The 27,348-nt window shown below is 42.3% G+C and overlaps 2 protein-coding genes across 11 annotated transcripts in view; one reads left to right on the top strand and one right to left on the bottom strand.

Annotated features, from left to right (window-relative positions):
- Positions 1-207: 207 nt before the first annotated feature.
- LOC109888708 (homeobox protein DBX1-B) lies at positions 208-4,615 on the top strand. Its single transcript, XM_020479882.2, has 4 exons — positions 208-1,020; positions 1,204-1,308; positions 3,491-3,693; positions 3,862-4,615. Exons 1-4 carry the CDS (start codon positions 654-656, stop codon positions 4,168-4,170), a joined length of 984 nt encoding a protein of 327 aa, XP_020335471.1. The 5' UTR covers positions 208-653; the 3' UTR covers positions 4,171-4,615.
- A 583-nt stretch (positions 4,616-5,198) lies between these two features.
- The window catches only part of LOC109889595 (neuron navigator 2), a 140,711-nt gene continuing 118,561 nt past the window's right edge, over positions 5,199-27,348 (bottom strand). For 8 of the 10 annotated variants that reach the window (XM_031823102.1, XM_031823094.1, XM_031823095.1 and 5 more), the window contains 14 exons: positions 27,112-27,287; positions 20,029-20,109; positions 19,425-19,578; positions 19,039-19,189; positions 18,762-18,859; positions 18,542-18,637; positions 18,222-18,390; positions 17,793-18,028; positions 10,097-10,251; positions 9,938-10,009; positions 9,511-9,707; positions 9,148-9,266; positions 7,390-7,593; positions 5,199-7,108 (listed from right to left, as the gene is read on the bottom strand). In XM_031823102.1, coding sequence (XP_031678962.1) covers positions 6,974-7,108; positions 7,390-7,593; positions 9,148-9,266; positions 9,511-9,707; positions 9,938-10,009; positions 10,097-10,251; positions 17,793-18,028; positions 18,222-18,390; positions 18,542-18,637; positions 18,762-18,859; positions 19,039-19,189; positions 19,425-19,578; positions 20,029-20,109; positions 27,112-27,287 — 2,043 coding nt within the window. In that variant the 3' untranslated portion in view covers positions 5,199-6,973. The remainder of the gene's footprint in view (positions 7,109-7,389; positions 7,594-9,147; positions 9,267-9,510; positions 9,708-9,937; positions 10,010-10,096; positions 10,252-17,792; positions 18,029-18,221; positions 18,391-18,541; positions 18,638-18,761; positions 18,860-19,038; positions 19,190-19,424; positions 19,579-20,028; positions 20,110-27,111; positions 27,288-27,348) is intronic. The other 2 variants (XM_031823100.1, XM_031823101.1) reach the window with 1 other exon arrangement.

The raw sequence follows: 27,348 nt of genomic DNA, 5'->3' as shown, positions 1-27,348 counted from the left end.
AAAACAAGTGAATGTGGATAATATTTACAATTATGACATTTTACAATCAACTTTTGTGGTCATGTAAATTGTCTCACATTGCAACGCATCCTAATAGAAATGAGGGAATCACTATATTATCCTAGTTCCTCTAACAAGTCCGAAACTAACGTCATTATGCAGTTAGGTGCTCAAATTTATTTAATATATATTTTTTTATAAACCCCCTATTCACAGACTAACGTTGTTTTGGAGTCCTTTAAAAATAACATTTTTTATTAGTTTGTGTGTGCTGCCACCATTATCACAGTGAAAGTTATACCAGAGTGGTAAGTATATGTAAAACGGATGACTACACTTTCTTTGTTATAGGACATTGTCTAGTCTTTGCTTATGAAGTCTAATCCAATCATAAATTGTTTATTCGGACCAATCAGGAGGCACTGAATTTCCCCTGAAAGAAATTCACGTCGAGAACTTTGTTGAACTTCATTGTTAGGCTGTCAGTTTCGAAAGGGCTTTGGTAAAGGTCCACTATAAAACCCTTCTTTTAAAGGGAAGGGCCAGAAGAGAACTGTGAGTCTTTCCACTTGGATCCTATAGGCGAGGGGAAACTCCTTCAGTGAGAAAGGGCTCTTTACAATTACTTTTCCTTTACCCATCCAAACTGAGCAATGATGTTCCCTAATGCACTTGCGCCTCCCGCTATATGCCCAAGTCTTCTTCGACCGCCGGCGGGTCTCTCTCTGCCCCAGTCCTTGCATTCAGCTTTCCCCGCCCACTCGAGCTTTTTGGTGGAGGACCTGTTGCGGATCAGTCGGCCGGTGAGCTACTTCCACCGGACGATTCCCTCACCCAGCGTGTCTCCCCTGGCATCAGGAGCCACCACGCTGACCTGCAGTCATCACACTCACCAAGCTGTCATCTCCACTTTAGCACAGACAAGGACGGGTTCTCCTCAGACCGCACTCTCCATCAACCACGACCCTAACTATCTGAAGTTTGGAGTTAATGCCATCCTAGCACCATCAACGAGAAACGGTAAGATTATTGCGAAAGTATAGGCTAATGTAAAAATGGTTAAGAGTGAATTTAGCCTACAAACAGGCGAGCTGCTTTGAATTTATGCAAATGCATGGAGATTATGTATATTTTGTCTATATGATTTAACGAAACGAAATGACAGACAATTAATGTAAATGTTTCTTTCATTTTGAATCACAGCATCGTCTCCACGTTTAATGCATCATGCTATGCACGCAAAAGCCTTCCCTCTGCCATATTTTGACTGTTCGTTTCATCCCTTCATCAGAGCATCATATTTTCCAGGTAAATCCACTTAACCCTGTCATGCCCATGTATTCAGCTGATGTTGTTGAACCTAATAACAATCTGCCTTTATTAGTTGAACCTAAGGAGAATACAATCATTAGTTCAGAGGTTGGGAGCCGTAGAACTCCGTGGAATCAGTCTCGCCAATTTGATGCCCTATTTAGCAGTGCTGACATTTTGCATCAGTCCCCCTAATCTACAAATTAGCCGCAATTGTCATGGTCTAAATTTGAGGCGGATCCCCTCTCACAAGGAAGCTGCTGGCGTCTCTTCATTGCTTCTTTTTCCCACCGAGCCAGTGAACTTAGCTACTGATAACTCACAAAGCTTTCAGCACCATGACCAATTGGTCAGCTCCCTCCGGGAAGCCACACTTGACTTAAACATGCTGTTGATAGGCATTTACCAGTCATGGACTAATTCCCCATTAGAGGCTATTCACTATTTCAATATTCTCACAAGACCACATAGAGTGTTATGCATGTTTATGCATAGTGCTGTTGTGAGAAATCTAAAGTTAGCAAACAGTAAATGGCACAGGATCCTGGAGTAATGTAGTTCAAATATAATGACAGGCTAGCTAATGCTACAATGCTAGGTGTATATATTTCAATATTAAGAATAGCTATAGTGAATTCACACATCCTTTGGCTTTTGAATAATCAACAATAAAGATAGTGATAAGAAGAATCCAAAATGGCTACGCTATAAGGTACGTGATATGTGTTAAGAAGACTTCTTTTGAGAGCAATAAAACAACTTCAGCCTTATGACTAGCTTTTTGTGTTGATTTAATGACAATGATGGGACAAAAATAGGGCCCAGCCATCACTAGGCTATTCTCCTGGACCCAATTTCCTAAAAGCATTTTTAAGGCTTAGTTCATCATTATAACCTTTGTAGGAGCATCGCTAAGGGCTCTCTATTCAATCCGTATCACAGAAGTTAAGCGTTACAGCGTGATTGAAATTTAATGGCAATGTTCCCGTGTTGGCTGAGACAGCATTCACGGTAAAAGCTGCATATGTCGGCTCAATGGGAAATTACTTTTAAATGTAGCCCAGGTGGCGCAATCTGTAACGCTTCAGCGATACAGATTGAATAGAGCCCAAAATATCTGAGCTGTTTCCCCAAAACCATCGTTATAGGCCTACTAAAGTTGCAATTGAAAACGCTCGTTCTTTACCGACTGCCTCAGACCATGTAGAACAGCTAAGAGCGTCTTTAGATGCTTTTTGCCCTTCGTGTCACTTCATATACAGCGGATTCCCAATAAACATATCAAGATGTGTAGGCCCTACAGTATCTGTCTCTCTGTGACCACCGATAACTTCAGAACGATGTTGCCTACAAATACAAATTAGCCAATGTCTTTGCAGTTGTTACAAACACGCGTAGGATAAAAATAGACTTAAAATGAAAACAGAGGGGACTGCATTCAAATATAAAACAGTAGGCTACATAGGCCTATTTTTTTTCCCAATAGTTGACTTTTGAAATCAATATCATGTTCAATCTATTTAGTTATATTTTGCCAATTGTAGGCTACTGTATCATAGGCTATGTAAATATCTGCCTCAATATATTTAATGATGTGTAATAACATGTGCGCAATTATGTGCCAAATCTGTGATTTAGGCTAGTGCTTTATTAGAGGGTAAACCATTGGAATCGCTATTGGGAAACCGGGGCCAGATGATCTAGGCATGCGGTTGTGTTTAGTTTGAAAGTATAAATCTCTTTTGTGGCAGTAATATATGGCTTTAGTGTCCTGTCCTAAGCCTTTTTCAGTTAGTTCATTACTACACAATTACCGTTCACGCTTCATCAGCCCCTCTATCTTTCATTGGGGCTTTCGAAAGGGATACTCTGCCTTTTTACCATACCAATGCTATAAGGGACCAAGCAATGTGCTAATTAGCTGCTTCGTGCCAATTCATTCAGACGGACTGCATTTAAGAACTTCAGAACAAAAAAAAACGTCAATATTTATAGACTTCGAGAGACTTTGCTTTAGACTACGAAAGAATTCGCTTTTATGCACGTTTATCCCCTCCACCCACTCCCTGAAAAAAAGAAGGCTAGGCTACTTTGTTAAGCAAGGCTTACTTTGTTAGCCTATGTGTGCATTTCCTAGAATGACACGACGCAAAGCTAATGGTATGTTTTTTTCTTTTAGCATCCTCTTCAGTGTTTCCTATCCCCGGTACATTTTCATGGCCGCTGGCTGCAAGAGGAAAGCCCAGGAGGGGGATGCTACGACGGGCAGTGTTCTCTGATGTCCAGCGCAAAGCCCTAGAGAAAATGTTTCAGAAACAGAAATACATCAGCAAACCAGACAGAAAGAAGTTGGCTGCAAAACTTGGGCTTAAAGACTCACAGGTAAAAATAATAAAACAAAAATACAAAAACAACCTGTAGCCTAAGTGAATAAGACCCACATCAATGTAAAATATTCATTGTATGTATATTTTGATTACTGGCATGTTATAATATTATTAGAATAAACCATGACTAGATAGCCTTATAATATTTCATGTATTTTTCAAGGTGAAAATCTGGTTCCAAAACCGAAGAATGAAATGGCGCAATTGCAAAGAGAGGGAGTTGTTGTCGTCCGGAGGTTGCCGGGAGCAAACCCTTCCGACTAAGATGAACCCCCACCCGGACCTCAGTGACGTCGGGAAGAAGTCTTGCGAGGAGGAGGTAGACGCGTTCAGCCCGCGCGCGGCCTTCTGCCGTTCTCCATCAGAGCGCGAACTTTTGAACAGTGTGGAGTCGCACCTCTCTTCGCCTTGCAACTCCAGCAAGCACTCCGACTTTTCAGAATCAGAGGAGGAAGAGATTACAGTGTCTTAATTATGAATAATACACACGTTATGTTTGTATAAAGTTGTTGGATCACATATATTGTTGCATATATTGTATATATAGACATTATTACCCAAATTAGATCCACACATCCTTTGATTTGAGTATATTATTTGTCCGTGATATTACCAATTCACCTAGCCCTATACATACATTTAGGGGCCATATTGGTTGTGGTAGATATTTCAGTGCTTATTAAGGGATTCACTTCGTAAATTAGATGTATTCTTGCAGCTTTTGCTATTTGTACCATATTTTGTAAGGGCTACTTTTATATCAAGAGGATTATACCTGATTTAAAGGCTTTTATTAGATGCATTACTTTTAATCTATGTAGATGTTAAATCTATAACTTAAAAATAAATATATTATTTGTATGCTTTGTTTAAATGTTGTACTTTGAGAGTATTTTTTTCAAATAAAACTAAAATGTAAAGAACAACTGCTGCTTTCTTGACAATGGTACAACAAACAGAATAACACTTAAATAGTTTCATTATATTCCCACTATAACAAGTAAACCATGTTTGATAAGGCTTGTCACTGCTTTTTTTGGCTTTTCTTATAAGAAAGACAAGAGTGTCTGAGAGAGTGCAGTGTCTTCTATTGCCTTAGAAATGAGAATGAAAAACTCTCCATCTGGGTTACAGGTATTTTCATTTAACTAGGCAAGTCAGTTAAGAACAAATTCTTAATTTCAATGACAGACTAAGAACAAACAGTGGGTTAACTGCCTTGTTCAGGGGCAGAATGACAGATTTGTACCTTGTCAGCTCAGGGATTTGATCTTGCAACCTTTCAGTTACTAGTCCAACACTCTAACCACTAGACTACCTGCCACCCCAGTATAGGTCTATACACCAGGACGTCAGTCACATAGGTAGCCTAAATAATAACAGCCCATTACATTATTTCCAACAATGCTAATGAGTTGAGACAATTGAAATGAGTTCAACACACTGAACAATATTTATAACCACGTGAGGTCAAATAAAACTTTAACCATTTAAAACAACTTAATAAATAAACACTGGTTTATTGATTTCTCTATGAATAAACAATATGAAAGATGGAAAGTACCATGTTGTGACCAGATTTATTCTCACAGTCTCATAGTTGTTCACTCTTATAGAAAAAGGAACAACCTGTGGAGGAAACCTAACTGTAGGCCTACACACATTACTCTGTAGTTTAGTAAAAGATGTACAGAAAATGTATTGAAAACGTGGGATTCATGATCAAATATATACATCTTCACATTACAAAATAAAAATGTGCATAAACAAAATTCAAACAACTCAACAATTATCAACCACTAGATTCAATAGCATACTTTTCACATCATTCCAACATCCTAACTGTGTGGGACCAAGAAAAGACAAAACGACCACTTTGATTTGTGCTTGCACCACCCTTTACAGTCCAGCAAGATATGCTAGTGAAAATTCCAACCTTGCAAAATATTCACAGATCAATGTACCTGCAATACAAATCTTGACAATACTTAAAAATACAAGTAAACTGTTTTGGTTTCAGTCGAAAGTTCCAAATGAATGTTGAAAAGAATTTGTTACTAAGAACACTCATGGGATGAATAGCAACAACACTGACAGATAATGGGGACATTGTGAGGGGGAGCAACCAAAGTGGTACCTCGTAGTAGAGTAAGCTGCTCTGAGAATACTCCATTTTATGAGGGAATAAAGCCTAGTTACTCCAATACAGCAACTCCGAGGATCCCATTAACACTGGACGCAAATGGAACCGGTGCTAATTCTTCAGAGTGAGCGACTAGACACGCCAGCCTCCGTCTCAAAGCCATGCAGTCGCTCTGATCCTTTTCTAGCCAGAGACCTTTCAGATGTGGGTCTACATGTCCAATGCGCCTCTATACAGGGAAACACCGTATTGGAACATTTCATGCAGGGATGGAGCTCTGTCTAGAGCTGAACAAAAGACAAACAAGGGCTTTTGGGATACTGTTTGAAACGCTCACGAGGTGTAAAGTTCTCATCTTCCTCAGGAGAGCACCAACAATCCGAAAAGTATCACTGATTTCAAGATATCCAAAACAAAAGCCTAGACCTTCTCGCTACCAGCTAGCTGCACATAAACGATGTGGAGTCATTTTCATCAAAGTACGAGCAAGTTAGCAGCCCCTAAACTCTGCACCGCCTCTATAGAAATCAAGTATATCAAAGGCATTGTCAATGCATGTGACCACCGTTGTTAATAAAGGCAGCAAGGCATCATTTGAAAGTTAAGCACCAAAAAGATGTCTCTTCACTAAGAAAATGCACACAGGTCAAGCTCTGTGAAGCTGAGTGACCGTATGTGCAGTTTTTGCTACTCAGTTTGGACCACATAGCTATAGCCTAGATTAGGTCACAGTCAAGGCAACTGGTTTGATGTCTCATAAACTACGTCATTCATTCTATATGGCTGTGTCTTTGTCTGTGACTGTAAACAGACTCCTAATAAACACTGAACACAGTAGAAATACTGAGGTGAAATTATTCAGGCTATTGAACTTCGACTGCGATTTCCATCTCGGGTTACCTGCACCCAGTACATCTATTTATTCTATTATGTATCAGTACACAGTGTAAATAGTGAGTTCCAACTGGTATATAAGATGCTCGGACTGCCTAAAGACATGAAATCTCAGAGGTCAAATTCTAACTGGAAATACATGACCGAACATTGAACCTCATATCAATGGATGATTAACGCAAAAGGTATGTTCATTTAGGATGTGTCCCAGAGTGAGTACTAGCTGACAGAGGGAGACTTATAGTGTGTACTCCCGTGGTGATTCAAGCATGTTGTCTTCATGGGGATCCTGGTTGCTGTTGGACTCGCTGTCGTAACTCTGAGTGCTGCCAGAGCAGTGGGCTGCCTCCTTCAACCTCATCAGCATGTTCATCTGTGGAGATGTATAGAGGTCAGAGGTCAGATAGCTTGTCGCCTACATAGAGACACTCATGCTAAACATAAAGCCGCAGATAGTCTGTCAATAAGGTGCTTTTAAAGAGTATGTTCTTGGATACAAATATCAAGTCAAACCTTATACAGACCATCATCACATACAGGATTATTGTGTAATGCCATACCAAACATACTTTCTTGATTATTTCCAAGTCCAACTATTTAGGTTAAAGGTTGTCAGAAAAGTTAACAGGAGGTGTAAGACTTGTATCAACGTACCAGGGGGTCTCCGTCTGTGCATCCCTGGGGAAGCTGTTTTCTGGGACAGCCATCTTTGGAGATGGAGTATCCATCGAAGCCCACGTCCTCTGGCCGGAGCTGCAGCAGCTGGGGCCATTCGTGCTGCAGGGGGCTGGCTGCCCAGGGGTAGCTCTCCATCACCCACCGTGCTGGATCCTCCCAAGGAGCTCTCCTCCCATACATCTGGAGGATGGACAGAATCATAGTAACTGCTCAGTGATTTTCATTAAGAACAGTAAGTGTGTGTCAGCTTATTATAAACAGTGCCTTCAGAAAGTATTCACACCCCTTGACTTTTTGTTGTGTTACAAAGTGGGATTAAAATGGATTTCATTGTCAGTTTTTGACAGCAATCTGCACAAAATACTCTGTAATGTCAAAGTGGAAGAAAAATCAGAACATTTGTAAAAAATGTTAAATAAAACAGTAATATATCTTGATTAGATAAGTATTCAACCACCTGAGTCAATACCTGTTAGAATCACCTTTGGCAGTGTGCCTTTCTGGGTAAGTCTCTAAGAGCTTTCACAAGTGGATTATGCAACATTTGCCCATTATTATTTTCTAAATTCTTCAAACTCTGTCAATTTGGTTGTTGATCATTGCTAGACAACCATTTTCAGGTCATGCCATAGATTGTCAAACAGATTTAAGTCAAAATTGTAACTTGGCCACCCAGGAACATTCACTGTCTTCTTGGTAAGCAACTCCAGTTTGGCCTTGTGTTTTAGGTTGTTGTCCTGCTGAAAGTTGAATTCCTCTCCCATTGTCTGGTGGAAAGTAGACTGAAACAGGTTTTCCTCTAGGATTTGTAGGGAATTTCCTCCCGAGTCTGTAGGGGAGTTGCAGTGATGGGACAACCAATGCAACTACCAATTGGATATTACGAAATTAGGGAGAAAAAGGGGGTAAAAGTACAAAAATGAAGATTTTTTTTTTCTCCCTTTGTATTCAGGAAAATAAGTTAATTCCTTTGGAACACTTTTTGCAGTATCACTTTAGTGCCCTGTTGTAAACATGATGTATGTTTTGGAATATTTGATTCTGTACAGGCTTCCTTCTTTTCACTGTCATTTAGGTTAGTATTGTGGAGTAAATACAGTGTTGTAGATCCATCCTCAGTTTTCTCCCATCACAGCCATTAAACTCTGTAACTGTTTTAAAGTTACCATTGGCCTCATGGTGAAATCCCTGAGCGGTTTCCTTCCTCTCCGGCAACTGAGTTAGGAAGGATGCCTGTATCTTTGTAGTGCCTGGGTGTATTGATACACCATCCAAAGTGTAATTAATAACTTCACCATGCTCAAAGGGATATTCAATGTCTTCTTTAAAAAAATGTATCTACCAATAGGTACCCTTCTTTGTGAGGGATTGGAAAACCTCCTTGGTTTTTGTGGTTGAATCTGTGTTTGAAATTCACTGCTCAACTGAGCGACATTACAGATAACATTTCAGCTTTTCATTTTGAATTCATTTGTAAGCATTTTGAAATACAGAATGGGGTATTGTGTGTAGACCAATGACAAAAACATCTACATTGAATCCATTTTAAATTCAGGCTGTAACACAACAAAATGTGGAAAAAGTCAAGGGGTGTGAATAGTTTCTGAAGGCACTATACGTACTCTATGTAGTATCTCTCTGTGTCCGTGCGTTAGTTTACGAACCATTATTAAAAGGGATAGCGCTACTACAAATGTAAATTGATGCCACATTTCAAACGTTATGTCATTGTACCTGCAGCCCCTCTCGGACAGCCTCCAGCATGTAGGGAATGATAGAATAGTTCCACAGATCTGTGAACCACACTCTGGATCCCTCCACATCCATGGGACAAGACAGGAAGAGGCGGGGCCCTGGGAGGAAGAGAGACAGACATATGTCAACAAAACATCCCTTTCATTCCATAGAACCTTCAATCTTGTCCCTTATATATATTCTTTATTGACAAATCTCAAATATACTATTGAAAAGTATGTGTTCATTCAAGTATAGTCTATTAATCTATTTCTTAAATCATAATGTAAAAAAACATGGCCAGATAATGTAATAACAAAAGGAGAAAAGAAGAAGATGAATGTGATTTCCTTTGAATCTTACCGATGGTGACATCCGAGGAGCTGTGGGACTCTAGGAAGCGGTTGAGGTGATGCCAGACAGTAGGGATCCACTCGATGATCCTCACCAGTTCAGCGTTGCGCTGCCGGCTGCTGATCTCCGTCTCCATCAGCCTCCTCCTCAGGAACCGACCCAGGAAGCCCTTCACTGGCTCAGTGTGGTTGGCACACAGCACCCACCTAGAGAGGACACACAGGAAACAGACAACAGCAGAGAGGGTTATCAGTTACTGTTCAAACAGACCTCAAACCAGGGTTAGGCAGAAGACATATCACTGTTTAAATACCGCCCTCTTGTGGCGGCTACATAACACAGCAATTACATTTTACATTTCAGAATAGAGATGACATCAAATAACATTATCTTGTAACTGAAAAAAAGACAGTAACACATTATAGTTATGATGTACCTGAAGTTATGATGAAGCTGCAGGTTGGGAGTGGATGATGTAGCCTGGTTCATTGTTCCAATGATATAAGGACTGGGAACAAACAAGGCAATACATTTAAGATTAAGAACAAGCAAATAAACACTGTGTGTGTGTCTCTGCGTGTGTGTGTGTACTGACCATCGGTGGTGCTTGCAGCTGAGCAGGCCATTGAAGACCTCTCCTAGAGAGCTGACGTTGTGCAGGTTGTCCAGTACTACCACCAGGGGCATGTCCACCCCATGACTTGTACTGTTGCAATGGTCAGCCAGGTTAGACAGGTACTGACGCAGCTCCTGGACACCAGAGAGAAGAGTTTACAAAGACAGTACAGTTAATCATTTCACATGAACCACAAAATGATTCCCAGTACAGCCTCTAAAATACCACAGTACATTACTAATGACATATCAAGCATTTAATCTATAGAGGGGTTGCAGGTGCTTCACAAATCACTAAGCAATCACACCAGGCTCCATGCTGGAAGACCAGAGTCAGTCTGCTGGAACTTTGGTGCCCTGTGTGTCCTCCAATCTTCCACATGGCTGGCTGTAGTGATGGGAAACCGAGGCTTTGTGAACCCTTTGGGGCTTTCATGAAATTACAAGTGTGCAACTGCAGCCCGCAATTTGGGGCATTCCTGCATCTGCAAGAACGCCTCCCCTCGAGCATCCCAGTGGTTCCTTCATGAATAACCCCACCCCCCTTGAGTATCCCATTGGTTCCTGCATGAACTCTTACTAGTTAGATAGCACACAGTGTCGCCCCCGGCTCCCGCCTGCTGTGTACCAAAGTCCTCCTTAGGACTAGCTGGCTAAGCTAGCACACAGTGTCCTTTTCTCCCCCCTGCCGAACAGCTGTTCTCGCCGTCGTTAACAGAACTGCTGGAAAACATTGCCTGAAAGGCAGGGGTGAAGGACACTGTCTACCGGTGTATGGCTAGCTAGCCTCTTAAGGATTGGACCCTTTTTTTCCATTTTCACCTAAAATGACATACCCAAATCTAACTGCCTGTAGGTCAGGACCTGAAGCAAGGATATGCATATTCTTGATACCATTTGAAAGGAAACCCTTTGAAGTTTGTGGGAATTTGAAATTAATGTAGGAGAATATAACACATTAGATCTGGTAAAAGATAATACAAAGATAAAGGCCACAATGTATTATTCCAGATTAGGCACAGTTTAGGTTGGCCACTAAATGGTAGCAGTGTATTTGCAAAGTTTTAGACTGATCCAATGAATCATTGCATTTCTGTTCAAAATGTTGTTTCAAGTATGCCCAAACGTGCCTAATTGGTTTATTAATACAGTTTCAAGTTCCTAACTGTGCACTGTCCTCAAAGAATAGCATGGTATTCTTTCACTGTAATAGCTACTGTAAATTGGACAGTGCAGTTAGATTAACAATCATTTAAGCTTTCTGCCCATTTCAGATATGTCTATGTCCTGGGAAATGTCCTTGTTACTTACAACCTTATGCTAATCACATTAGTGCACGTTAGCTCAACCGTCCCGTGGGGGACACACCGATCCTGCAGAGGCTAGGTACCGTTGTCGCCCCCGCCCCTTCTCCTGTGGGGTTGATCGGCTGCTGGCATCCAACGTTATTGTGCGTTACAGCCATCTACCTTACCGGAGCGCCCCCGCCTTCCGCCTGTTCTAACAAAAAAATTTACCAATAGAAGTATAAAGAGGAGTTCCTGCAGATGCAGGAATGCCAATATACAGGAACGCCCCGAAATGTGGGCCGCAATTGTACCCATTTCCCAAATTGTGCCGAATAAACGGTTCATTACTCTGAGCTTTTCTCACAGTGCATAGTGACATCTGCTGGTCAGGAATAAATATCAACATGTTTGATATAACAGTATAACTTTAGACCGTCCATTCGCCCATACCTGGGCACGAACCAGGGACACATGGGAACCTCTGCACACATCAGGGAACCTCTGCACACATCAACAACAGTCACCCACGAAGCATCGTTACCCATCGCTCCACAAAAGCCGCGGCCCTTGCAGAGCAAGGGGAACTACTACTTCAAGGTCCCAGAGCAAGTGACGTCACCGATTGAAACGCTATTTAGCGCGAACCACCGCTAACTAAGCTAGCGTTTCACATCCGTTACATTTACATAGACTTGTTTTCCCATTGCACCCATCAATACGTCATGGCGCAATGGATAGGAATACCACATCCAGGTTTCCCTTTTTTTCTTCCTGGTTCATTATTTAGGATGCTGAAGACAAAATATTATAATTGGCTAAACTAATAAACTATTATAACAAATTACTATATTATATTTTGTGCCAATGCTGGTGTCTGATCCCAAATCCCCGTCCCTACTTGCTGAGCTACCATTCAGGTGCTATAAACGGGAAGAAATGTAACCATTTTTCTTTGTTACTAACAAAACATTTACAGAAGACGTCGACTCCATTGTGTGATTTAAGATGTTAAATAAAAAACTGAACAGCCTATGCTTATTGAAACTCATAATTTAAAAGGTAGAAATACAATGTTGCCAGTATTTCAATAATAATCTATACAGGGATTTGATCCTGAGCCTCCACAAGGCAAGAGACTCACTCATTGCTCTATGGGCAGATCCACCTGTTAGGTAAGAAATGGAGAATAATATCTGGAGTAAGTCTGTAAGTGGTATCCAGCAGAGGTCTATTTGGAAGCCACAGCGGGATCCACTGTCTGAGGCATGCTTGTCGACTTTGCCTTGGGTTTGAATTAAACTTTTTCAACTCACTTTTAAAAAACGTTGGATCCATAAGTTGATGATTACCAATAACAACTACTAGAGAGGTTTCATTTACAATCACTGTTTAAGAAAAAAAAAAAATCTAAAATCGGTCCTGTCAAGATTCTATAAAAGTGTGCTATGATTTCAGGATAGATTCCTCTGACATTTGGCTCTAGGCCCTGAGCTATCTTTCCACCTGCTGTTGCGATTTGACCTCAGAGCATTTCACATGATTCTGTACGTAATTCAGAGACACATCATTGAGCATGATATGTTACGTTTCATATGGAATGTATTCATTTTTGGATGTCCCTCACCCATTTGTATATGTTACGAATTACAATGAGTATTATATGTTACAAATTTCCGAAACGTACAATATGTTACGAATTTGCTAAATGTATGATATATTACGGATTCTAGTGACTAACATTAGCTAGTTCACCAACGTTAGCTAGGCTAGGGGTTAGGGTTAAGTTTAGGCATTAGGTTAGAGGGTTAAGGTTAGGGGAAGGGTTAGCTAACAAAAAGTAGTAAGTTGCTATGTAGTTAAAATGCTAAAGCTGTCATTAACCCCGATCGACCACACTTCTTTCATTTTTGACTTAAGTAACCATCTGTCTTATTTAGCCATTCCAAACGTAACATATCATACTAAATGGAGTGTCGCGAATTTGAGACCAGGTTGGCTAAGAAAGGTGAAATATCGAGTTAAAAAACCAAAAGCTTTCAGCAGAGGTTGGTGCACTCGGTTACGAGTTCCAACACCTGTCAGATGATAGTGTGACGTCCAAAGCTTTGAACGTCATTATCACGTGCTATTGTTACTTTGATCAGAGAGGAAGAGAGGCCCAACTCGGCGGAAAATCTATCTCCCTCCAACAGGTAAAAAAAAATGTATGGCCTATTTGCTACATGAGGTTTATTTGATGGAATAGAAGTTTCGTAATGCTGAAGTTGTTACGAGTACCGACATAAGTTGGACACCTGACATCTGTGAGAAAATATCGGAGTTGTCTCTGCATATTCATGACATGAGGCTAGTAGCATAGCATCTCTCGCTATTGAATACAGACGGTTGACGGTATTACAATAATGAGATGCATCCACCAATCCAAAGAAAGGACAGGCAGGAGCTAAACAGCCCACAGTGCCGCTTTGCAGACAACGACTTCCATTGTTAGGGCGGAGAGATATGCATCTTGTCAGGAAATCCATAATCTTTGCTTTGATATGTTGTGTCGAATCAGTATGCTTTGAAAATGACTTCAGCTCCGGAATCAATCATCCCATCACTAGCTGGCTGCATTTTGCTACCACCAAAAACATCGGGAAGATTTCCCATTATTTCGTTTTTCTTAGGACCCAGAAAATGGAGGTAGTGGGAGAACATATTTATATTTACAAGATAATAAATACATTTAGAAAATTATCAAAAACAATATATTATTAACTAGCTAGCTTGTGTAGAGAAATGCTATTTCTTATGCAGGTGACCAAACTATTGTTAATACAGGGCTACAACTCAAAGTAAAGCCTATGGGGTCCCCTACAGGATAGCTCCCGCATTACACTAATGGCCAAAACCAGCGCACACACACATCATCTCCTTTGTAGCTGAACATTGTGTGCCCGAAGAGGATTCTACGATGACGGACAGACAACTGAGCCAATAGCGGAAGACTACAGACTACACCCCAGCTGAACCAATCCAAAGATCCGATCTTCCAGAATCAACCTACTTTCTGTTCTATATATAAGTGGTGTACTGATTGTATCGGCCTCTTTGTCTGCAGTTCCGTACGAACCAGCGGGAGAGCCGTAATTACGCTGTTCTAGATATCTTCACTCTGAATAAACTGTCGCTTGTCATACAATTTACCACCTTGTCTGAATCGATCCTTGACCGACTCGCCCGTCTACATATCCAATTTCTAACACTTGCTACAGTAACTTCATGTTAGTGTGCAGGCTAAAGTTAACCCAAATTAGCGTCTAATGTAATGTTATCTAGTGTCACACCCTGATCTGTTTCACCTGTCTTTGTGCTTGTCTCCACCTCCCTCCAGTTGTCACCCATCTTCCCCATTATCCCCAGCGTATTTATACCTGTGTTCTCGTGATTGTCTGTTGCCAGTTCATTTTATTTCGTGAAACCTCTTGTCTGTTCTAGTTCCTGTTTTCAAGTTTTTCCCGGTTTTGACGTTTCTGCCTGCCCCGACCTTGAGCCTGCCTGCCGTTCTTCACCTTGCCCCCCACACTGGATCATTGACCCCTGCCTGCTCTGACCTTGAGCCTGCCTACCCCGGTATTAGTAATAAACTTATGTTACTTCAACAGTCTGCATCTGGGTCTTACCTGAAACGTGATACCTAGCTAGCTAGCCAACTTTACATACGGTATAACTAGCTAAGTGAAAAAATATATCACCCGCGAGCTAACTCCCGAGTGGCGCAGTGGTCTAAGAGACTGAATCTCAGCGCAATAAGCGTTACTGCAGTACCTGGTTCAAATCCAAGCTGCATCACATCTGGCAGTGATTGAGTCCCATAAGGGGTCACACAATTGGCCCAGCGTCGCCAGGGTAGGCCGTCATTGTAAATAAGAATATGTTCTTAACTAACTTGGCTAGTTAAATAAAAACTTCATATTAGCTAGATATCTTGATGTATGTATCATTGAAAACTAAAAACTCAAAATGCATTTGTAGCTAGGTAGCTAACAGCCATGGACGGTGAAAAGATTAACTTTAGCAGCTCCAGCTGTCAGAGAATGGAGAGTAGGCTACTCTGGATAGGGCAAGTACCTTTGTGGGAGGACATTATGAAAATATTCTCCAGTACCAGTCCCTAGAGGGGAAAACTTAAGACAGAGATATACATGTAGCAACATAATATTCAGTGCTGTCTAATTTGAGTATATAATGAAACCTGTTTCTTTTATGTTTTCTGTTCTGAGATAGAGAGCTGTGAAACCCTGCCTGCAGATGATGTCCCAAGAGAACAAGGGTACTTGCAAAAGTATTGATCCCCCTTTGGATTTTTTCCTATTTTGTTGCATTACAACCTGTAATTTAAATATATTTTTATTTGGATTTCATGTAATGGACATACACAAAAGAGTCAACTGGTGAAGTGAAATAAAAAAATTACTTGTTTAATTTAAAAAAAAAAGAATATAAAAGAAAAGAGTGGTGCGTGTATATGTATTCACCCCCTTTGCAATGAAGCCCCTAAATAAGATCTGGTGCAACCAATTACCTTCAGAAGTCACATAATTAGTTAAAGTCCACCTATGTGCAATCTAAGTGTCACATGATCTCAGTATAAATACACCTGTTCTGAATGGCCCCAGAGTCTGCAACACCACTAAGCAAGGGGCACCACCAAGCAAGCGGCACTATGAAGACTAAGGATCTCTCCAAACAGGTCAGGGAAAAAGTTGTGTAGAAGTACAGATCAGGGTTGAGATATAAAAAAAATATCAGAAACTTTGAACATCCCATGGCGCACCATTAAATCCATTATTAAAAAATTGAAAGAATATGGCACCACAACAAACCTGCCAAGAGAGGGCCGCTCACCAAAACTCACGGATCAGGCAAGGAGGGCATTAATCAGAGAGGCAACAAAGAGACCAAAGATAATCCTGAAGAAGCTGCAAAGCTCCACAGCGGAGATTGGAGTATCTGTCCACAAGACCACTATAAGCCGTACACTCCACAGAGCTGGGCTTTACGGAAGAGTGGCCAGAAAAAAGCCATTGCTTAAAGAAAGAAAATAAGCAAACATGTTTGGTGTTTGCCAAAATGCACGTGGGAGACTCCCCAAACATATGGAAGAAGGTACTCTGGTCAGATGAGACTAAAATTAAGCTTTTTGGCCATCAAGGAAAACTCTATGTCTGGCGCAAACCCAACACCTCTCATCACCCCGAGAATCTCATCCCCACAGTGAAGCATGGTGGTGGCAGTGGGGATGGTTTTCATCGGCAGGGACTGGGAAACTGGTCAGAATTGAAGGAATGATGGATGGCGCTAAATACATGGAAATTCTTGAGGGAAACCTTTCATTCTTCCAGAGATTTGAGACTGGGATGCATGTTCACCTTCCAACAGGACAATGACCCTAAGCATAATGCTAAAGCAATACTCTAGTGGTTTAAGGAGAAACATTTAAATGGCTTAGAATGGCCTAGTCAAAGCCCAGACCTCAATCCAATTGAAAATCTGTGGTATGACTTAAAGATTGCTGTACACCAGCAGAACCCATCCAACTTAAAGGAGCTGTAGCAGTTTTGCCTTGAAGAATGGGCAAAAATCCCAGTGGCTAGACGTGCCAAGCTTATAGTGACACACCCCAAGAGACTTGCAGCTGTAATTGCTGCAAAAGGTGGCTCTACAAAGTATTGCCTTAGGTTGTGAATAGTTATGTACCCTCAAGTTCTGTTTTTTTTGTCTTATTTCTTGTTAGTTTCACAATAAAAAATATTTTTCATCTTCAAAGTGGTACGCATGTTGTGTAAATCAAATGATACAATAACCCCCCCCAACAAATCCATCTTAATTCCAGGTTGTAAGGCAACAGAATAGGAAAAATGCCAAGGGGGTGAATACTTTCTCAAGCCACTGTACATCCTTCTATACCATGGTATATATGTGTACCTATGTTAGAAAAAATACAGTTTAAAAGCCACGCACAATGTATAAACCTATTACAACTGGAGCAGACAAAACCTGCTGGGTTTGTAAACGTTAGACATTTTAGTAAGAAGTAGAGTATTACTACAAAAGCAAAAAAAGTAAATACCAGAGATGGCGAACCTCGCTCCACTGATCGTTGATCTACGTTGATCTATCTAGGTCATATGTCACCTGGCAACACTCTTTTCCAATTACTGTATCCTCCAACAGTTCCAATTTGCAATGTAAGGGGAATAAGCATTTCCATTTGTGAATCTCCTCTCTCATATATTTCCATATCGGTTACATTTTGGCACCTCCACTATCATACAGAAAGTATCCCTTGGTAAAGGTTCTTTCCTACATTCAACATATTAATCATGATAGTGTTTGACAGACCTTGCTGGACTTGTGGTCTACGTTGAACGTGGCAATGGTCCCGTCGGTGACCTCTCTCCCTTCCCTCAGCACTATGTGTTCGGCCAATCGGCTGGCCAGGAAACTCTTCCCGGTGCCACTGGGGCCAGACAGGATGATCCGACGGTGCTCATGGAGCTGAGACACGTAGCGCTGCAGCAGGGGTTTGGGGATCAGCGTCTCAAACACCAAGTCGTCTTGACTGTGCTCACACACACCTGCAGGCAGGGGGCAGCAGAGGACACATACATTAAAGGATAGGTTCACTGGTGTTGTTATTGACTGATCCAGACCGCTTTGAATTACAGGGTTCAAATTTATTTAAATATTGACTGCTAGCAAAAACAATGCGAGTGATAGAGGTATAGTTCAAATTTTCCAAACTTCTGAGAGGTCCATTCTTGCCCATACCTTTGAGAGAGACAGAGATGGTGTCACTGTCTCCAACGAGGTATCCACAGGGCAGAAGTTCAGGGGTGTCAGTCCCACGTGTGCGATGGATGTCCCCGATGCTATAGCCCAGGACACTGTCTGAGTTTAGACCCAGCTGGCTCACTGGGTCCACGTGGATAATGTACTCCTGCAGGACCAGGGACCAATCAAACATCAGATACAGGACAATGGACCAATCATACATCAGACAAAGGACCACCAACCAATCACATGTCAGATACAAGTGTCACTCTAGTCACTCCTATACCAGGCTGAGTTTTTAGTGTCTGTTGATTTACCTTAAAGAGACGTCTGACCACCCCATCCAGCACATCCCATTTGGTTTTCCCACTGACACCAATGCAACCAATCAGGAACTGGCGAGGTCTACGCTCCTATAAAATATGAGGACGAACTTATCATAAGATCTGATATTAAGGACAAATAAGGTGAAAGGCATACATTTTCTTGGTAGCCATTGTAATTTCTGGTGGGTTGGAAGTGTTAGAAGTTTCGTACCTCTTTCCACTTGGCATCCTCATCTAGAGTTACGACCACCTTGACGTGTCGTCCTTCTTTCCGTGAGCTACCGTCCCCGTTGTCCTCCAACAACATGTCTACAGAGACAGGGACATAGATATCAGATACAGCAGACAAGGCCTACAAACACACACACACACACACACGGACAGGTGAATGCATGTGCTCGCGCACAAAGACTAACACAGGCGCGCGCACACGCATGCACGCACGCTCGCTCGCTCGCTCACTCACTCACACCCTCTCTCTCTCTTACCGAGGCTGGTGGACTCTGTTAGAGCGAGGCTATGCTGTGACTGGCCCGCTGAGGGTGAGGCCACTGAGGCCTGTGAGGCTGCTCTGCTGCAGCTGCCCTGACTCTCCATCTTCAGACAATCGTTCTCGGTCTTCAGCTTCTCTATCTCACCCTGAGGACAGGTTAGAACACACCAGGTCAAACACAGCTCACAGCATCGTACGACTTTGTATTTGGCATGCTTTGTGATGGCCAATGTTTGCGTGGTCATTGCTAGGGTGAGGAGTTTTCCCCTGACCATGCAAACCTTGACCAGGAAAATGCCAGGTCACTAGGTCAGGGAAACCTCCAGGCCCTCATCATGTCATATCAATGGTCATATGTGGTCCTGTTTCAATCACCCTCACCTGCATGCGGTTCATGGACTCCCTGAGCTGGTCCAGCTGGTGGGCGGAGCTGAGGGCCTCCAGGCGTATGTCAGTCAGCTTCATCTCCTTGTCTCGGAGCTCGCTGCGGAGCGCCATCACCGTCTCCGCCTCGCTGTCTGTGCACTCTGAGATCCTGCACACGAGACAGATGTCTGGTCAGTTCAGGGATAAACAGAATGCTAGTCCTCAAGAGCACATCCCCGAGAAACCTCATGGAGCACAATTAGCATTTTCTTACAAAGATATTTTTTTAAACTCAGTAACATGCTGTACAAATGATTGGTTTGTCACTGCAAAAAATGATTGTCGCTTATTCCAAGTTAATCCAGAGGCACTGAATCACTGTGCGATAGATAGGGGTTCAGGCAATTGTAAACAGGACAAGATCAAGGTCCTGTGAAGGATGTGTGTGATTGGCTCAGAATCCCAGTTGCAATGGCACAACATGGCATGAGTGATCGAGTCGATATTAATTGGTTAAAAAATAATTTGGTGCATCAAGGACATTTGTTAGGATTAGCCATCATCAGAATTGCTCATAAAGTGAATGTGGGTTATTCAGACATTTTTCATACTCTATTACCGAGCGAGAGAACCAGTCCTCAACACCCCAGTGATACCGCCCCAGCCACGCCCACTAACAGGCAGGGGAGAGAGAAAGGGACTAGAGACACACACAGACAAACAGATGGACAAGAGAAGAACAGCTTCAATACAAACATCCAACTATTGACTAAAACAATGAGGCCATGCAGTCTCTAATGATAACACACACATACATACACAGCTTGGGGTACTGGTATATACACACACACACACACACATACAGTACCAGTCAAAAGTTTGGACACACCTACTCATTCAAGGGATTTTCTTTATTTGTAGAATAATAGTGAAGACATCAACACTATGAAAGAACACATGTAGAATCATGAAGTAACCAAAAAAGATAAAAATATATTTTATATATATTTTATATTTGAGATTCTTCAAAGTAGCCACCCTTTGCCTTGACAGCTTTGCACACTCTTGGCATTCTCTCAACCAGCTTCATGGGGAATGCTTTCCAACAGTCTTGAAGGAGTTCCCACATATGCTGAGCATTTGTTGGCTGCTTTTCCTTCACTCTGCGGTCCAACTCATCCCAAACCCTCTCAAATGGGTTGAGGTCGGGTGATTGTGGAGGCCAGGTCATCTGATGCAGCACTCCATCACTCTCCTTCTTGGTCAGATAGCCTTTACACAGCCTGGAGGTGTGTTTTGGGTCATTGTCCTGTTGAAAAACAAATGATAGTACCACTATGCGCAAACCAGATGGGATGGCATATCGCTGTAGAATGCTGTGAGAGGCATGCTGGTTAAGTGTGCCTTGAATTCTAAATAAATCACTGACAGTGTCACCAGCAAAGCACCCCCACACCATCACACCTTCTCCTCCACGCTTCACGGTTGGAACCACACCTGAAGAGATCATCTGTTTACCTACTCTGCGTATCACAAAGACACGGCAGTTGGAATCTAAAATCTAAAATGTGGACTCATTAAACCAAAGGACAGATTTCTACCGGTCTAATGTCCATTGCTCGTGTTTCTTGGCCCAAGCAAGTCTCTTCTTCTTATTGGTGTCCTTTAGTAGTGGTTTCTTTGCAGCAATTCGAACACGAAGGCCTGATTCACACGGTCTCCTCTCCTTGAACTCTGTGAAGCATTTGTTGTTTGGGCTGCAATCTGGAGGTGCAGTTAACTCAGTTAATTTTTCCTCTACAGCACAGGTAACGCTGGGTCTTCCTTTCCTGTGGAGGTCCTCATTGAGAGCCAGTTTCATCATAGCGCTGGATGGGTTTTGCGACTGCACTTGAAGAAACTTTCAAAGTTCTTGAAATTTGAAATATTTCCTTCTTTGAGTCAACTGATTGGCTCAAAAGAAGAAAATAAATTCTACAAATTAACTTTTAACAAGGCACAAGGTTAATTGAAATGCATTTCAGGTGACTACCTCATGATGCTGGTTGAGAGAATGCCAAGTGTGTGCAAAGCTGTCATCAAGGCGACTTTGAAGAATCTCAAATATATTTTGATTTGTTGAACACTTTTTTTGGTTACTACATGATTCCATATGTGTTATTTCATAGTTTTGATGTCTTCCCTAATATTCTACAATGTAGAAAATTGCACAAATAAAGAAAAACCCTTGAATGAGTAGGTGTGTCCAAACTTTTGACTGGTACTGTATATATACAGTGGCAAGAAGAACCCTTTGGAAATACCTGTATTTCTGCACAAATCTGCCATAACATTTGATCTGATCTGCATCTAGGTCACAACAGACAAACACAGTCTGCTTAAACTAATAACACACTCGTGTTTTTATTGAACACGCCGTGTAAACATTCATAGTGCAGGGTGGGAAAAGTATGTGAACCCTTGGATTTCATAACTGGTTGACCCTCCTTTGGCAGCAATAACCTCAACTAAACATGTTCTGTATTTGTGGATCAGACATGCACAATGGTCAGGAGGAATTTTGGACCATTCCTCTTTACAAAACTGTTTCAGTTCAGCAATATTCTTGGGATGTCTGGTGTAATCTGCTCTATTGAGGTCATGCCACAGCATATCAATCGGGTTGAGGTCAGGACTCTCCAGAAGGCGTATTTTCTTCTGTTGAAGCCATTCGGTTGTTGATTTACTACTGTGTTTTGGGTCGTTGTCCTGTTGCATCACCCAACTTCTGTTGAGCTTCAATTGGCGGACAGAGACACTTGGGAATTAATTTTTCTGTGATAGCAAGCTATCCAGGCCCTGAGGCAGCAAAGCAGCCCCAAACCATGATGCTCCCTCCACAATAAATTACAGTTGGGATGAGGTTTTGATGTTGGTGTGCTGTGCCTTTTTTCTCCACACGGTGTTGTGTGTTCCTTCCAAACAACTCAACTGTAGTTTCATCTGTTCAGAGAATATTTTGCCAGTAGCACTGTGGAACATCCAGGTGCACTTTGGTAAACTTCAGAAATGCAGCAATGTTTTTTTGGACAGCAGTGGCTTCTTCCGTGGTGTCCTCCCATGAACACCATTCTTGTTTAGTGTTTTACGTATCATAGACTCATCAACAGAGATGTTAGCATGTTCCAAGAGATTTCTGTAAGTCTTTAGCTGACACTAGGATTCTTCTTAACCTCATTGAGCATTCTGCGCTGTGCTCTTGCAGTCATCTTTGCAGGACGGCCACTCCTAGGGAGATTAGCAACAGTGCTGAACTTTCTCCATTTATAGACAACTTCTTACCGTGGACTGATGAACATCAAGGCTTTTAGAGATACATTTGTAACCCTTTACAGCTTTATGCAAGTCAGCAATTCCTCAACTTAGGTCTTCTGAGATCTCTTTTGTTTGAGGCATGGTTCACATCAGGCAATGCTTCTTGTGAATAGCAAACTCAAATTTTTTTATATATATTTTTTTATAGGGCAAGGCAGCTCTAAACGCAACATGTAAAGTATTGGTCCCATGTTTCACGAGCTGAAATAAAAGATTCCAGAAATGTTCCATATGGACAAAAATCGTATTTCTCTCAAATTTTGTGCACAAATTTGTTTACGTCGCTGTTAGTGAGACATATATAATCCATCCACCTGACAGGTGTGACATATCAAGAAGTTGATTAAACAGCATGGTCATTACACAGGTGCACCCTGTGCTGGGGACAATAAAAAGGCCAGTCTAAAATGTGCAGTTTTGTCACACAACACAATGCCACAGATGTCTGTGAGTTTTGAGGGAGCTCACAATTGGCATGCTGACTGCAGTAATTTCCATCAGAGCTGTTGCCTGAGAATGTAATACCATAAGCTGCCTACAACGTCATTTTAGAGAATTTGGCTATTTTATAAAAATGTAAAAAACGGAACCAATCACATTTATGTAACCAGTCAGACCCTTTACTCAGTACTTTGTTGAAGCCCCATTGGCAGCGATTACAGACTCCAGTCTTCTTGGGTATGACACTACAAGCTTGGCACACCTGTATTTGGGGAGTTTCTCCCATTCTTCTCTGCAGATTCTCTTAAGCTCTGTCAGGTTGTATGGGGAGTGTAGCTGCACAGCTATTTTCAGGTCTCTCCAGAGATGTTTGATCAGATTCAAGTCCGGGCTCTGGCTGGGCCACTCAAGGACATTCAGAGACTTGTGGCTGGGCCACTCCTGTGTTGTCTGACTGTGTGCTTACGGTCGTTGTCCTGTTGGAAGGTGAACCTTCGCCCCAGTCTGAGGTTCTGAGCGCTCTGGGGCAGTCTTTCATCAAGGATCTCTTTGTACTTTGCTCCGTTCATCTTTCCCTCAATCCTGACTAGTATCCCATTCCCTGCTGCTGAAACTCATCCCACAGCATGATGCTGCCACCACCATGCTTCACTGTAGGGACAAAAATCGTATTTCTCTCAAATTTTGTGCACAAATTTGTTTACGTCGCTGTTAGTGAGACATATATAATCCATCCACCTGACAGGTGTGACATATCAAGAAGTTGATTAAACAGCATGGTCATTACACAGGTGCACCCTGTGCTGGGGACAATAAAAAGGCAGTCTAAAATGTGCAGTTTTGTCACACAACACAATGCCACAGATGTCTGTGAGTTTTGAGGGAGCTCACAATTGGCATGCTGACTGCAGTAATTTCCATCAGAGCTGTTGCCTGAGAATGTAATACCATAAGCTGCCTACAACGTCATTTTAGAGAATTTGGCTATTTTATAAAAATGTAAAAAACGGAACCAATCACATTTATGTAACCAGTCAGACCCTTTACTCAGTACTTTGTTGAAGCCCCATTGGCAGCGATTACAGACTCCAGTCTTCTTGGGTATGACACTACAAGCTTGGCACACCTGTATTTGGGGAGTTTCTCCCATTCTTCTCTGCAGATTCTCTTAAGCTCTGTCAGGTTGTATGGGGAGTGTAGCTGCACAGCTATTTTCAGGTCTCTCCAGAGATGTTTAATCAGATTCAAGTCCGGGCTCTGGCTGGGCCACTCAAGGACATTCAGAGACTTGTGGCTGGGCCACTCCTGTGTTGTCTGACTGTGTGCTTACGGTCGTTGTCCTGTTGGAAGGTGAACCTTCGCCCCAGTCTGAGGTTCTGAGCGCTCTGGGGCAGTCTTTCATCAAGGATCTCTTTGTACTTTGCTCCGTTCATCTTTCCCTCAATCCTGACTAGTATCCCATTCCCTGCTGCTGAAACTCATCCCACAGCATGATGCTGCCACCACCATGCTTCACTGTAGGGATGGTGCCAGGTTTCCTCCAGATGTGACGCTTGGCATTCAGGCCAAAGAGTTCAATCTTGGTTTCATGAAATCTTGTTTCTCATGGTCTGAGTCCTTGCTGGCTGTCATGTGTCTTTAATGAGGTGTGGCTTCCGTCTCACCACTCTACCATAAAGGCCTGATTGGTGGAGTGCTGCAGAGATTGTTGTTCTTCTGGAAGGTTCTCCCATCTTCACAGAGGAACTCTGGAGCTCTGTCAGTGTGACTATCAGTTTCTTGGTCACGTCCCTGACCAAGGCCCTTCTTCCCCCACTTGCTCAGTTTGGCCGGGTGGCCAGCTCTAGAAAAGTCTTGGTGGTTCCAGACTTCTTCCATTTAAGAATGATGGAGGCCACTGTGTTCTTGAGTACCTTCAATGCTGCAGACATTTTTTGGTACCCTTCCCCAGATCTATGCCTCAACACAATCCTGTCTCGGAACTCTACGGACAATTCCTTCGACCTCATGGCTTGGTTTTTGCTCTGACATGCACTGTCAACCAGACCTTATATAAACAGGTGTGTGCCTTTCACAATCATGTCCAATCAATTTAATTTACCACAGGTGGACTCCAATCAAGTTGCAGAAACATCTCAAGGATGATCAATGGAAACAGGATGCACCTGAGCTCAATTTCAAGTCTTTACAGTAAAGGGTCTAAGTACCTATGTAAATAAGGTATTTCTGTCTTTTGGTGGTGATACAATGTGATGGTCTGGGGGTCTTTCAACAGATCTTCTGTTGAATCTGACAATTAATCTTAATGGTTGTACAGTCGTCTCAAATAAAACTGTGAAGCACCTCGGCATTACTCTGGACCCTGATCTCTCTTCTGACGAACATATCAAGACTGTTTCAAGGACAACTTTTTTCCATCTACGTAACATTGCAAAAATCAGAAACTTTCTGTGCAAAAATGATGCAGAAAAATGTATCCATGCTTTTGTTACTTCTAGGTTAGAACACTGCAATGCTCTACTTTACGGCTGCTAGAATCCTGACTGGAACCAAACATTTTTATCATATTACTCCAGTGCTAGCCTCTCTACACTGGCTTCCTGTTAAGGCAAGGGCTGATTTCAAGGTTTTACTGCTAACCTACAAAGCATTACATGGGCTTGCTCCTACCTATCTCTCAGATTTGGTCAGAGACCTCTCTCTCAGAGGACCTGAGCCCTAGGACCATGCCTCAGGACTACCTGGCATGATGACTCCTTGCTGTCCCCAGTCCACCTGGATGTGCTGCTGCTCCAGTTTCAACTGTTCTGCCTGTGATTATTATTATTTGACCATACTGGTCATTTATGAACATTTGAACATCTTGGCCATGTTCTGTTATAATCTCCACCCGGCATAGCCAGAAGAGGACTGGCCACCCCTCAAAGCCTGGTTCCTCTCTAGGTTTGTTCCTAGGTTTTGGCCTTTCTAGGGAGTTTTTCCTAGCCACCGTGCTTCTACACCTGCATTGCTTGCTGTTTGGGGTTTTAGGCTGGGTTTCTGTACAGCACTTTGAGATATCAGCTGATGTTCGAAGGGCTATATAAATACATTTGATTTGATTTTTGGTGGTGGTAAAGTGGGAGATTTGTACAGGGTAAAAGGGATCTTGAAGATGGAAGGCTATCACTCCATTTTGCAACGCCATGCCATACGCTGTGGACGGTGCTTAATTGGAGCCAATTTCCTCCTACAACAAGACAATGACCCAAAGCACAGCTTCAAACTATGCAAGAACTATTTAGGGAAGAAGCAGTCAGCTAGTATTCTGTCTATAATGGAGTGGCCATCACAGTCACCGGATCTCAACCGGATTGAGCTGTTGTGGGAGCAGCTTGACCGTATGGTACATAAGAAGTGCACATCAAGCCAATCCAACTTGTGGGAAGTACTTCAGGAAGCATGGGGTGAAATCTCTTCAGATTACCTCAACAAATTGACAACTAGAATGCCAAAGGTCTGCAAGGCTGTAATTGCGGCAAATGGAGGATTCTTTTGACGAAAGCAAAGTTTGAAGGACACAATTATTATTTCAATCAAAAATCATTATTTATAACCTTGTCAACGTCTTGACTATATTTCCTATTCATTTTGCAACTGATTTCATCTATGTTTTCATGGGAAACAAGGGCATTTCTAAGTGACCCCAAATCTTTGAACGGTAGGGAATATATAATATAACGCTGTTGAGAGAGCTGTATCAGACACTATGGGAGTCAGTAGTAATCATTAATACGGTCATGTGATCTTCCAGACCCCTGAGTTGACTGTATTAAATGAGAAAACAGGGAGCCTCCACTATGATCCACTATCCCCCCTCCCATTTAGAAACAGGTGAGTGTCTAATAGCCTGGGCCCAGGTACTCACAGAGAGTTGGAGTGGGAGTTCCGGATCATGGGTGTTGAGGCGGTGGAGCCGTTGTATGCAGTTAGCTTGGGGGAGGAGGGCAGTGAACAGCCGGTCATCTCTTCTACGTCGGAGTGGGAGGACGCAGACTTGGACGACTTCTTCTTCCCAAATGCCTGCTTGAAGGAGCTCCGCAGCTGCAGCCAAGGATGGGGATGGGGTCAGAGAAGAGAAGAAAACAGAAAGACCTGATTACAT

The sequence above is a fragment of the Oncorhynchus kisutch genome, linkage group LG4, assembly GCF_002021735.2.
Source record: "Oncorhynchus kisutch isolate 150728-3 linkage group LG4, Okis_V2, whole genome shotgun sequence".
Taxonomy (NCBI): domain Eukaryota; kingdom Metazoa; phylum Chordata; class Actinopteri; order Salmoniformes; family Salmonidae; genus Oncorhynchus; species Oncorhynchus kisutch.
Note: the sequence above shows the minus strand (reverse complement) of the source record. Positions and strands in the feature narration are given on the sequence as shown.

What these genes read in the sequence shown, in the direction of transcription:
- LOC109888708 (XM_020479882.2), top strand. Translation starts at nt 654, where the DNA reads ATGATGTTCCCTAATGCACTTGCGCCTCCCGCTATATGCCCAAGTCTT. An exon ending in CAGAGCATCATATTTTCCAG is followed by an intron (nt 1,309 to 3,490) that starts GTAAATCCACTT and finishes TTTTTCTTTTAG; the next exon opens with CATCCTCTTCAGTGTTTCCT. An exon ending in TTGGGCTTAAAGACTCACAG is followed by an intron (nt 3,694 to 3,861) that starts GTAAAAATAATA and finishes GTATTTTTCAAG; the next exon opens with GTGAAAATCTGGTTCCAAAA.